A 12488-nucleotide genomic window follows, 5' to 3' on the forward strand; every position below is an offset into this window, starting at 1 on the left:
TAGGAATCGCTTTAAATTTTTTTTTAATGAGAGCCTATTTTGAAAAACGGGTAGTCTGAAATCTAAAATTTAAAAATCTGTTTTAGCTGAAAGATGGATTTGACTAAGATAAATTATTTTTATTTATATGTAGTCCCAGCACCTTCCGTAAATTTATCAACAAAATTTGGTTCTCCCTAAAAAATTTAAAACATTTTTATATTAGTGTTATCGAAAATTAGCTTGGTGACGAAATCAAATACATATAACAGAAATTTAACATTCTGTTAAACGGTCTGTTATTCTGTTAAATCGATAGTCGCTAACGTTGTTATCGAATTTTGCCGGTTCTATTGTTTACTTTTTTGTTCTTGCCTTGCTTTATTTTGGTAAATTAAATTAAATACAAAATGACATGTGATGACACCACCGAGGCCCTCGTGGCCCACATGTGTGAGCTGGTGCAGTTCTACATGCTGCCGGAGTTGAAGGAAGATCTGGACAGCATCCCACTGGAGGCGTCGCAATTCGAGAGCTACCACTCTCTGCTCATCCAGGATCTGCCCAAGCTGTACGATTTGGTGCAGGAGTTCCTCCAGAAGAGTGGCGATGGAGGCCACGAAGAGGTTACAGTCCATCAAATTGTATTGCCATAACTACAATTCAGTTACCTTTCAGATGAGAGTCAATCTCCTCCTGCTGATTTGCGAATTGACAGCGTCTCCAACTATTTACCAACTGAAGGATGGTAATCTCTTGAGGAACGCCAACGAGTTGGCCAAGAAGCTATCTTCCAACTGGTGGCAGTCCACGGATGTGCAGGTGCTGAAGTATTACGAGAAAAAGCTGCACAGGGATTGCTGGAAGAAACAACTGGGAGCTGTGCATGGTTTCGGTAGATATCTGGAGGTAAAGAGTAATACTATATTTATCCTTATGGTATATTTTATTTTTGATCCTTTTTCCGCAGTTACGTTATGGGGATAAATCCAGAATGCCCACCCGAATGCTGGCCTTTGCCCTGTCCGTGGGTCTCAATGTGCGGGAATGCTACGATCCCATCTACAAACAACTGGGCGTCAAGATCTTCTCAGTGATGCTGAAATATAGCGTGGGTTTTTTTTAGGTCATTAAAACCAAGATCCTAGGTCTTAAACTGATTATATTCCAGGACCCCAAAGATATTCAGGAGCTGAATGTGCACAGCGTGATATATGACCATGCCCTCAAGGATGCCTACAACATGGAATCCATTGAAGCCATCGATTCCGTTTGGAACTGCATGTATTTGTGCCTGGATCACTTTGTAGATCTGGATGCCTTTACGGTTGGTAAACACACTAGAGCCCTGCGTGAATCATTCAATTTTTGTTTTATTATAGTATGCCATGAAATTTGATTTGATTTGTTTAATTTTGAATTGAATGAATGAATAATGATATTTATGAATTTTTTTTGTGCTTTCTTTTGAGAACATTTTTAACAAATCAATGTTAACTGCTTAAAAAATAAAATTCATGCGAAATTATGGCCCTTTCTTCTTCAAAAGAAATTGTCCTTTGAATTATTTCGGAATTCATGCCATTCATTCATTCAATTCTATTAAACTCCAAATTCAAATTCATTCAATTCTATTAAACTCAAAACTCTAATTAATTTATTCATATAAAACCAAAAATTCAAAATAATTCATTGAATCCATTCATGCAGGCCTCGAAAACATACATATTCTCAAACGGCAATAAATAACAACTATTTTTTAGTGGAACCAATGCGACGACATGCTGGACCGCCTCATCCAGAATGTGACGATGGCCTCTAGCCCGAAAATATCCATCTGCCTGCTGCAGTTCATCACACGACTGGGCTTCTACTTCACCATCAATCGCAGTGGCGTGGAAGCTGCTCTGGCCACGGATATAAGTCAGTCAGAAAAGCTGGCGGCATGTCGGGAAGAGTGCCTTGCTCTGAACGCCAGCACCAGCTTTCGTTGGGCCAAGGCCATCCTGCAAATGCTTGTCCTGGAGTCGGATAAACTCCTCCAAGGCGTGGAGGTTTGCACCGAGCTGCTGGAACAGATGCTGAAATGCTACCTGGTGTGCATCCTGCCCATTCCCCTGCAGGCATTGCATCCTCATCTCTCGGAATTTTATGGAAAGTTTGTGGCTGTGCTAATGGAGTGTCTGGTGACCCATGAGAGGGCGCCGCCAGTTCTAAAGGTATTAGTTCCTTTTCCCCTATTCTTAACTAGCTCTAATAGTCTCACTTCCTCCTCCAGCTCGTTTTGCGATTCACCGAGCTCTTTACCTTTCAACTGGAAAACTGTTCAGCCCAAAAATTACCTGCAGATTTAGCCGAATTCCCGGAGGCTCTAAAAATTATACATAGCAAGATTTTTGAATAAATATCGGTGTTCTTTATGACAAGTAGCGATCTAGTAGTATGCGATACACAATTGTTGCCAATATAGTGTGTGGCACAAGGGATAGAAGCGCCGGTTTCCAGCCAAAGAAGAAACCCCTGTACCCGTGTCTTTTTATAATTTTCCGGCACATGTGCGAGTAGGAATGCTGACCATAGTGCGAGGATTCGTTCAGCGTACGAATGGCCATCCCATCCACGGGGGTCATTATCACCGTGATGATGCCGCCCGTTAAAGCCATAGTTATGAGATCGCTGAGCCACGGCTCATCGAGTCCGTGGAACCACGATATCAACGTACCAACTCTGCCACTAACGGGAGTATACAGCATGGCCACAGCTGTGCTGGAAAAGGCGTTTATCCGCCAGCCGTTGAATAAGTAGGTGAATCCTCCCTTCCTGTACATGCACTTGAGTCCCTGCCAGAAATTCCGGTAGCTAAAAAGGAAGGGTTACTTATTTTCTGGTTTTAAAGTAGTGTCGGGTAAAAACTGCTCATTTAGGTGAACATGTTCATTTGTTCTTTTTTTCAGTTTTTTTTCTCACTCAGTTTGCTCACTTGTTCACTTGTTCTCTCTTTAACTTTTTCACTTGCTCTGAGAAAACAGCTCATTGTTTGTAAAACCGTATGCAAAGTGCATCCTAAAAGTAAAAAAAAATACTTTTTGTGCCAAAAACAGCAAGAGAGCAACTGAGCAAGTGAACTAAAAAGATCAAGTAAGAGAGCCAAACTGAACAAGTGATCAAAAAAGAGCAAGTAAGAAAGCAAAACTGAGCAAGTGAACAAAAAGGAGCAAGTGAGCAAAAATGAACAAGTGAACATGTTCACTCACTCAGTTTTGTGAGCAACTCTTTTTTGTTCACTCATGAACAACCCAACACTATTTAAAAGAAAAACCCCATTCTTTACTTGCGCCTTTCGTAGGATCGTCGCGTGAGATCCGCCTGCCGAATGACTGCCAGTTTGGCAAAGGGCGTGGCAAAGACGCCGCCCCAAAATCCAGTGATTCCCAGCACAGACATAGTGTTGTAGGGCTTTAGCATCAGCACATACTTGTTATCCCGTAAATTGTAGAAGAGGGTATATGAGGACAGGGTGTGAACGGTGCAGCGCAGGCCAGAAGCCGCAATGCCGTAGTAAAATCCGGGTAATCCATGCCTGGCCATCAGACGAAACATGTTCCGCATGGTCAGTCGACTGTGATGGGTGACATTGGCCTGGATATTGACCCGAACCAGCTCCATGGGATGCGACAACAGATTGGCCGACATCTTGATCAGAAAGCCCACGTAGACGGGCATCTTTACGAATTGCTCCATCGTACTGCCCGCATCGCTATTGTTCATTATCTTTACAAATTTATATATTCAGAGAAAATTTTAACTGTTTGTACTTAAAAAACTTAGGCTACTCGCACTCCGCTCGCAGTTTGGCGATCTCCAGCTGCGTCTTTTTCGCCTCCAACATGGTGAGGGTTCGTTTCAGACCCGAGATATCGTTCAACTTGACAAAGTACTCGGATTTGGCCACCAGGTACTCCGTCTCGGCCTTTATGAGATCCTTCTGCAGGCGATTGGCATCGGATGCTAGGGGCTGGGGCACCAGCTGATCCAGATCGGTGAGGTAGCTCACCAAGGTGGGGTCCGTAGTGCGCCCGCTGCCCTCATCCTCGTCCAAGAGTTTCTCCAGCAGATTGCTCGTCGAGATCTCGATAGTTTGTGCGGTGATGGCCGGTTCGGAGGCGGGTGTGCTCGGTTCCGCCGGAGCGCCGGTGGCATCCGGAGCTTCTGTCTTCAGGCACGGGCCCTCGTCCATCTTTACGCCCAGCTCGTCGGTGAGATCCTCTCGAAACTTGGTACAGGATTTCCTGCGGAACATATTCTTTTTACAGACTGTACTTGTAAAAGAGCGGGAAGCGCTGTAATACCGACCTGTGAATGATCAGCCTGTCAATGCTGGTGTTCGATTGGCATTTTCGGCAATGGGTGCACAGGGCCCGGTACTTCTTGGGCCCCCCGGCCTTGTCCTGCTTGAAGGCCGGCAGGAAGCCCAGTTTCTTCCACGTAACGTCCTTCGAAACGCCGACAGCGCGCTTGCCTTTTTTTGCCAGCGACATTTTTTACATTCAGTTCTTGGTAAATTACGTGAAAGTGTTGCTTCGCTGTAGAAACAACCGATGTATCGATAGCTCTTAATGTTTTGGTATCGATGTTCGCTCTTATTTGAATATTCATTTCTTGATTAGTTTATAATGTTCATTGATCTGAGAAAACTATAAAAATAATAATTTACCTTGTGATAAACAGTTTTCAGATAAAATCTATTTAAATTGAATGTGCAGAATCAAACCAAATAGCTTATTTTTAGTGGCTAAATATAAATAAAAATTATGAAACCTCTGTAAAATGATGTTCGTTAATTATATAAAAATATGTTTGAAATCTTACTTGCCATTTTATTTTATATTCCATTTTATTTCCATTATATAAAGAAAATCAATTGTTTTTAAAAAAACCAACTATCGATATAATCGATAAAAGGCTATCTAAAGATAGCGTGGATTTTACCTCTAGCGTAGAAGCCATTTTGCATCCGTGTATAGTAAATAGAAATTTATTGCTTTTTTGCGCTTAAAAATGCCGCGGAAGAAATCTGAAGACTTTTACAGGACCCACGGGTTCACTGCGAACTTCAAGAACGGCAAATACTCGGCCACATGCCATAATTGCGACAGGGTCCTCCAAAACACCGCGCTTTCCCGTCTATCGTTACATAGGTAAACATACAAACATACAATAATAATCATAATATTTACATACGTCAAGTAATTCTTTTTAAATTGTAGGCAAACCTGTGATGCGAAGCAAAGTAGATGTCCTGTAATATTGAAAGACGAGGACGTTAGTCCCAGGATCAAGGTAATTATGTGCACAGTTCGTATTTAAAAGCAGCAGACACATATGTATGTATATGTATGTGTGTATGTACATGCCGTATAGAGATCGAATCCATAGGAAATTCTTAGTTCTAATGAGTTATTCACTTTAATTATAACAAAAAAATAGCTAAAATGGGAACTTTTCGAAATTTATTTTTTAGATCCAGAAAATTTCAGACGACGACGATGACACCGAGGGCAAGGAAATTATTGTTAAGGTAAGATGTTAGAATCACACAAGGTTTTAAAGGAGAAACTAAAGATATATTCTAGATCCAACAAATTCTGGACGAGGTTAATGAGGCGGAGACGGCCAAGTCCCAGCCCAGAATAAAAACTGAGATTCGCAAGACGAAATCGTCTAAAAATGAAGACGCGGAAGAGCAAAATCTGGAATTTGAAATCTCAAATGTGGAGATACCAAGCCGCGACTACGTTGAGTATATGGACGAAAGCAAGGAGGTAACTATTCTAAATTGTTTGGCATTTTGACGTCTTAACGCTTATGGAGCAGCATTACATATTGCAGCACAATCCGGATGATTTGGCCAATGGGACGGCGACTATCGTCGAAGCCAGGCCAAGAAACAATTTGGCCACCCTGAGAGCGGAAAAGGATCGAGCCGTGATCAAACAATACCAGAGCAAGACCCAGTTTCTGAAAACTGAAACGGAGAACCTGAAGCTGGAGCGCACTCTAACTTTGCTTCGGATTCAGAAACTGCGATTGGAAATCGACGCTCTACGCGCCTAAAATTAATTTTAATTTTATAGCCTTCATCATAACGAACAATTTGTAAATGTCCGGACAGCGACCTTTTTGTTATACATATGTTTGTATATCGAAAGATGTCTGTTTTAAAATTATATGTTTTTAATGTCTTATCATTTTGTAAAGTGAAATACAGAATAAATTAGTTTAAGCAGCATGTACTTTCAATAAATATTAGAAGAAATTAAAAACAAAGATTGGGTTCTCTTTAAAAAGAATAAATTTCGTATTGATTAATTTTTATTTACAGGTTTTTATACCAAGAAATTAAATAAATTTTTAAAATCTAGCAATTTAAATAAATACCATTTGATACCATCGATAGCTTAGACTAGTCGACAACCCTGCACACACACATTCGATAACCGCCCGCAGCAACCCTGCTCATCACATGATAGCCAGGGAGATTTCGGGGAGGAGAAAAGGTTTTTCTTTGCAGTCGTTCGTCATATGATTAAAAGTCCAGCGGAAAACTGAAAATGTTGCGGATTTGCGTGATTTTCTCGCTGTTTATTGCAGCCAGTAAGTAGAACTGTCACTAAATAAAACAAGGAATGCATTTGCAAAAAGAGGACAGCGGTTAAAAAGTGGATATTCTGTACTCATCGATTCTACATATGTAGTTTGGGGGTGGTGACACCCAAAACTCGGGACTTCCACTTGCATGCGCAGAATCTTGGACAAAGGAGATGAGTATAGCTTGTTCCACGATACTTATGAGGTCTGTTTTTATCCTATTCCACAGTCAACGCCGCTGGCGAGTTCACGGTGCTGAATCGCCCCAAGGCAATCAGTTTCAAGGGCAACGATGCACTGGAGAGCCACTACGTGGGCGATGTGCTCTACGCCTCCCTGGGCAACGCCGTCACCGGCGACTCCAACTGGAGCGGCCTGACCATCAACGATCCCTTCAATCTGGCCAAGGGCGTCATCGTGGTGCACGTCCAGGGCATCAGTCACGTGACCACCGCCGGCAACGTCAAGTCCTACGAGCTGACCGGATCCGGAACGGACGCCTCTCTGAACGCCCTGGCCGCCGAACTGGAAGCCGCCAACGAGCCCGTCTGCGACATCAACTTCGAGCAGTTCGACGATGGCGTAAGTGGAACTCAATTGGGGGGAAAAACCATATCAGGAGTGCCCAGAAATAATCTTGGCACTAAAAATAACAGTATTACATTTTATAAAGTGACGAATCACATGGTTATTTTAAAAAGTTTACCCAAAGGCGCTTCTTTATAAAATTTTTCTTATCAGGGGTCTCAGGAATTAATTATTTAATTGTACAAATTGTAATGAAATGCATAGATTAGTAAATGCATGCTTAGTATTAAAAAAACAGTATTTCATCAAAGACATTAGGCCCCATAAAGTAACGAATCACATGTTCATCAAGGGGTTATTTTCTAAAGTTTACTTAAAGGCGCTTCTTTGTAAAAATTTTACTTATCAGGGGTCTCCAGAAATAATTTTGTCATTGTACAAATCGTAATGAAATGCATAGATACTATCTATTAGATAGCTTAGTAATTATTATATCTTAATAATGGGTTAGTAATGAGTAATGATTGGATTTTAGGTGATATCTTTTTTTTTTAAATACGATTTAATTCCACATTTGATTGGTTACAAATTTTATTTATTTAGATATAATTAGATTTTGGCCAAACTTAATTGATGTTTTTGTAAAAAATGTTAACCAATAAAATTTGGCTTTAAATATTATTTAAGGTAATACTATACATTAGCGGACTCACCCCCGAAATTCGCGAAAAAATTATCCTCGATGGACCGCGATTTCTTAAGAATTTACGTGCAAAAAGAACTTGGCGGTTGGCCATGTTTCTCTTGTAATTGAATTTCAAAGTTCCCGGGTTTGCTATAAAAAACAAGTATGCTTTTCAAACGTTTGCTATAAAAATCATATATGTATATATGTACCCTTTTCCTTTTTTGTCAAAATAGGACTAATTTAAAATTCCAAACATCTGAGTAATTGGTATTAGAGGGAAGTAGTCCTCACAACCGCGTAAAAATGATCCTCGATGGACAGCGATTTCTTAAGAACTCTCATAACCATGGATGACCACATGTGTATTTTTATTATGATAATCAGAAGAAATCGCGGTCCAAGGAGGATTATATATTTTAACCTTTCTTTTAGTCTTTTCCACCCAAAACCAAACTTAAAGATTGAATTTGTTTTTCTGAGCGACACAACAACTCTTATTTAGCTAAAACTACTTGTTTAATACAGAACAAGAAAAAGTGCGCCGCAGGCGAAATAAATTTAAGAAAAAATCGCGCGATTTTTTCTTAAATTTTTTTTGCTTCCGGCGCAGTCTTTCTTTTACTTTCTTTTTTAAATGCACTACTTTCAAATACTTCCTATTCGGGAATACTTCAGCAGAGAGATTTCTAGGCCATAAAAGGTTATTAAAGAAAAAACCTGGATTTTTTCTTAAATTTTTTTTGCTTCCGGCGCAGTCTTTCTTTTACTTTCTTTTTTAAATGCACTACTTTCAAATACTTCCTATTCGGGAATACTTCAGCAGAGAGATTTCTAGGCCATAAAAGGTTATTAAAGAAAAAACCTGGAACTTTACCTCGATGGTGGTGCGGAAAAGTGTTCATTAAAACTATTTAAATTAAAAAAATTTTTTATAGGAACCTATTTAAACAATTAAATTATTATATAGGAACTCATTTAAACAATATATTAATTTTATAGGAACTCATTAAAAAGTAATTACTTTGATTGAAAATATGAGAAAAGCACCCTTGTTTTTTATAGCAAAACCGGAAACTTTGAAATTAAATTACAAAAGAACCATGGCCGACCGCCAAGTTCTTTTTGCACGTAAATTCTTAAGAAATCGCGGTCCATCGAGGATAATTTTTTCGCGAATTTCGGGGGTGAGTCCGCTAATGTATAGTATTACCATCACATGATCCAAAAAGTAAGGATTATTAAAAGTATATTAAATGGAATTACTTTCCTTTTATAACTTTTACATTTTCAGGGTAAATCTTCGCCCTTTCAATAGTTATGTTAACAATTTATAAGAAAATTTAGCTCTAATTACGTAGCCATCAATTAGAGCATTCATCAGACTTTATTAGGTTATAAATTATATAAAATGTATGTGTATATATTAGTAGTTTGCAGATAAATAACTATTTTAGTTATGTGGTTTTCCCCCTAAAAAAAACTGAAAATTTATTCTAAACCTATCTTTATTTATAGGTTCAAGCCTGGAAGTCCTGCTTTGGCGACTTTGAGACCCCCGCTGCCAAGCCCACCAAGCACCTGAACCCCTCGCTGCACTCCGCTGACAAGCAGTTCTTGCAGGAGGTTGGATTCATCAACGCTGCATCCGAGCATCTGGCCGAGATGGCCAAGCCCTCGAATGTCCTGCTGATCCGCGTCTCCGTCGATGGAGTGGCCAAGGCTCATGGCGAGAAGTCCGTGGCCGTGGATGAGGCCAACAAGCTGCTGTCCGCCGCCATTGGCCGCCTGCTGGCCGCGTCCCAGAAGTCCAGCGACTCGGTCCTGTTTGTCCAGACCACGGAGAAGGATGTGGCTGCATCGCGCGCCAAGCGTGACACCCTCGCTGCTTCCACCACCAACCCCTTCAACCTGGCTGTGTACTACAACAGCGACTACCCCGTGATCTTCAACATCATCCTCTGGTTCATGGTCGTCTTCGGACTGTCGCTGCTGGCCATCTGCTATGCCATCGCTGCCATGGATCCCGGCAGGGACTCGATCATCTACCGCATGACCTCCACCCGCATCAAGAAGGATAACTAAGCGCAGGAGGAGCAGAGGAGCGGAGGAGCTTGCGTTACGCTTTGTTATTTCGTCCCCTTTTTGAGTTGCAATTGGCCAACTTCTACTTCAATCCAACAGCGGATAAACTGTGTGTGTGTGTGTGCGTACAGCTGTCGCAGTAGTTGGCTCTATTATCTATACATAAGTATTAACAAACTTATCAGTTTTCGATGCAGTTGCGGCTGAGCAACAATTCCATAGCAATTTGTTACATTTTCCTGTTTTGTTGTACTTTTTAGGTTTATATATATACGAATATGCACAACATACTCGCCAAGTCAGTCAGTTCTTCAATCGATTCATCATATGTAAATTATCAAAATGTGAAGTGTTAAAAAGTAACGTTAAATATATATAGCCTAAAAAGACAAGGTTGTTGATCTAGTTATTGGGGGGAGAAGATATATATCTCTATTAACTATATTTTATTCTCGATTTATTATTTTATTATTGCACTTATAAAAAGTTTAACACGTTACACTTATGAAAAGTTAAAGCTATACTTTTCCAAAATAGTTGACTCTAAAAATTTCAATTTTGGCTATTTAGATAGTGGAAAGACTTCTTATCAGTTGGGCTGTTTGTGAATTTTCTTTGGCTGACTGCACATAAAACTTAAATATCTTGATTATTTAAGTTCGGTGGTCCTTTACCAGGAGTTGTATCCTTAATAGTGCATTAAAATATTTGTTTTAAGCTACGCTCCCCAATGGTCGTTGGCATTGTCATAGGGTGAACTACTCCCGCCACTCCAGGCACAGCATCCACCGCCATTTTGAGCCCCAGAACTCTCTCGCAGCATGGCCTGCAGGTGATTGATGTAGTTAATGGCAATCCTGAAGGGTGAAATTTTAGTTAATATATTTTTAAACAAGAAAGGAAGCTAGCTTCGACAAGCCGAAGTTTATATACCCTTGCAGGTTTGCCTACTTAAAATTTTCTTTTTACAATGTCAAAAATCAAAGCTCCTACTTTCTACACTAGTCGGCATAATTATTTTGACAGATTTGAATGTTAACTGTATTCATATTTTGAACTTATAATATAAACTTTTGGCACCTTAAATGACACAAAAATGTTCTTAATCCATTAAGCACCCTTTGAAAAGTTAAACAATTTTTGTGAAAGTCAAATTTTAAACTTTTTCCTGGGGCTTAAAACAAAAGTGTTTTTATGCAAAGTTTTTCCAAAATAATAATACCTGCAAAAAAAACTTTGCATCAAAACATTTTTGTTATCAAGTGTAAACTCACCTTAAGCTCTCAATTTTGGAGTACTTTTTTCCATTGGGCTTGGAAATGGGCAGCTTGGAGCGCAGCAAATCAAAAGCCCGGTTCATATCCCGCATCCTGGTCCTCTCCCGATCGCAGGCGGTGCGTCTATAGTCCTTCTCCATCTGCAGTGCCTTCTCGCGCCAGGCGGGATTGTGTTCCTTGGAGATATCCACCTCCGTGCTATTGGCGATACTACCGCCGCCGTAGGACATGTAAATGGGTGGTGGCACCAGCTCACTGGGTTTGCTGCTCTCCAGAGCCACCGGCGAACCGGAGGCCATCTGACCGGCAGCATGCCACATCGACACCGGCTGGGGGATCACACTGTATGTGGGTGGTGGCAACAGGCCCAAATTGGGTGGCTCCATCAAGCCGGGTGAGTAGCTGTGCGGGTGGCCGTGTGGCGCATAGGCCAGCAAACCTCCTCCGTCGGGGGTTAAAGTGTAGTTGAGACTGACTGCTGGACAGCTGGCGGATTGGGGAGCACCCAGCTCGAGGAGGACGGGCTGGTCCGCCGGATCCGCCTCGCCCTCGGAGCCACCACTCAAATAGGGTCCACCTGTGGAGGCGGGCAGGGGCACCAGAACCGCCGGGGGATCCCCCGTAGCACTGGCCGCGGAGCTCAGCAGTTGATCCGTCATCGCCTAAGCCGCTTTTCGAATGACCGATCGAGAATTCTGGGCGGACTGAAGCAGGTTTACCTGGACTCTTACTTTTCTTTCTTTCTTATTTTTTATTTCTTATTTTTAGTGCATTAGAGACTCTGCGCGAATCGTGATGAATGGCTCACCATCGATCCGATTCGAGACGTGACTACTCATCCGGGGTTGATGAGAGCCACATCCCGTCTAGTTCAAGGGGCCACCTCTTTTGTACGTGTGTCAACAAGTTATCTATGGGGGACCAACTTGTCGTCAAGGATCCTTTTGTCAGGTATCTATGCACAAGCGGTGTGCAAACAAAGCGGCTTAATTTCTTCGCTATTGTGCGATCGATCCGACGAGATGAGATGGCGATCGAGGCGCGTGTGGCAGGCTGGAGTTGCGTCCGACTTATGTCGTCCCTCTCTGGGATCAGCGATCGACGGTCGACGGCTGACGATCGTCGCCACAACTTCAGTTTGAGTTTTTCTTTTCGATCGCTATATACAAACACCCACACTGGGTTGGAGCTCAGCACATACATAGGAGTGTATTTTCGACGCATGTAAACACAAGTGTTTTGGCTTAATTAAAAAAAATACATATCCATATACCCAGTTATGAATA

At 41.4% G+C, this 12488-nt stretch overlaps 6 protein-coding genes across 7 annotated transcripts; 3 read left to right on the top strand and 3 right to left on the bottom strand.

The window, feature by feature from the left end:
* Positions 1–330: 330 nt before the first annotated feature.
* Positions 331–2405, top strand: LOC108059493 (uncharacterized). Its single transcript, XM_017144818.3, has 6 exons — positions 331–605; positions 658–888; positions 950–1090; positions 1151–1306; positions 1743–2198; positions 2258–2405. Exons 1-6 carry the CDS (start codon positions 390–392, stop codon positions 2381–2383), a joined length of 1326 nt encoding a protein of 441 aa, XP_017000307.2. The 5' UTR covers positions 331–389; the 3' UTR covers positions 2384–2405.
* LOC108059495 (mitochondrial dicarboxylate carrier) lies at positions 2373–3747 on the bottom strand. Its single transcript, XM_017144820.3, has 2 exons — positions 3311–3747; positions 2373–2838 (listed from the first exon to the last, which is right to left on the bottom strand). Exons 1-2 carry the CDS (start codon positions 3745–3747, stop codon positions 2397–2399), a joined length of 879 nt encoding a protein of 292 aa, XP_017000309.2. The 3' UTR covers positions 2373–2396.
* Positions 3747–4593, bottom strand: Ibf2 (Insulator binding factor 2). Its single transcript, XM_017144819.3, has 2 exons — positions 4333–4593; positions 3747–4268 (listed from the first exon to the last, which is right to left on the bottom strand). The coding sequence occupies exons 1-2, from the start codon at positions 4515–4517 to the stop codon at positions 3809–3811; spliced, it is 645 nt and encodes a 214-aa protein (XP_017000308.2). The 5' UTR covers positions 4518–4593; the 3' UTR covers positions 3747–3808.
* Positions 4594–4938: 345 nt separating this feature from the next.
* Ibf1 (Insulator binding factor 1) lies at positions 4939–6272 on the top strand. 2 transcript variants are annotated; one of them, XM_017144767.3, is made up of 5 exons: positions 4939–5177; positions 5247–5319; positions 5501–5557; positions 5613–5801; positions 5869–6272. In XM_017144767.3, exons 1-5 carry the CDS (start codon positions 5038–5040, stop codon positions 6091–6093), a joined length of 684 nt encoding a protein of 227 aa, XP_017000256.2. In that variant the 5' UTR covers positions 4939–5037; the 3' UTR covers positions 6094–6272. The 2 variants fall into 2 exon arrangements, with proteins under 2 accessions (XP_017000256.2, XP_017000255.2); XM_017144766.3 differs by having other exon boundaries at positions 4941–5177; positions 5854–6272.
* A 201-nt stretch (positions 6273–6473) lies between these two features.
* On the top strand, positions 6474–10317 carry ATP6AP2 (ATPase H(+)-transporting accessory protein 2). Its single transcript, XM_017144816.3, has 3 exons — positions 6474–6633; positions 6857–7209; positions 9359–10317. Exons 1-3 carry the CDS (start codon positions 6591–6593, stop codon positions 9923–9925), a joined length of 963 nt encoding a protein of 320 aa, XP_017000305.1. The 5' UTR covers positions 6474–6590; the 3' UTR covers positions 9926–10317.
* A 56-nt stretch (positions 10318–10373) lies between these two features.
* Positions 10374–11861, bottom strand: sage (salivary gland-expressed bHLH). The gene is made up of 2 exons (XM_017144768.3): positions 11200–11861; positions 10374–10782 (listed from the first exon to the last, which is right to left on the bottom strand). The coding sequence occupies exons 1-2, from the start codon at positions 11859–11861 to the stop codon at positions 10644–10646; spliced, it is 801 nt and encodes a 266-aa protein (XP_017000257.2). The 3' UTR covers positions 10374–10643.
* Between the last annotated feature and the right edge of the window lie 627 nt (positions 11862–12488).

Source organism: Drosophila takahashii, chromosome 3R, assembly GCF_030179915.1.
Source record: "Drosophila takahashii strain IR98-3 E-12201 chromosome 3R, DtakHiC1v2, whole genome shotgun sequence".
Taxonomy (NCBI): domain Eukaryota; kingdom Metazoa; phylum Arthropoda; class Insecta; order Diptera; family Drosophilidae; genus Drosophila; species Drosophila takahashii.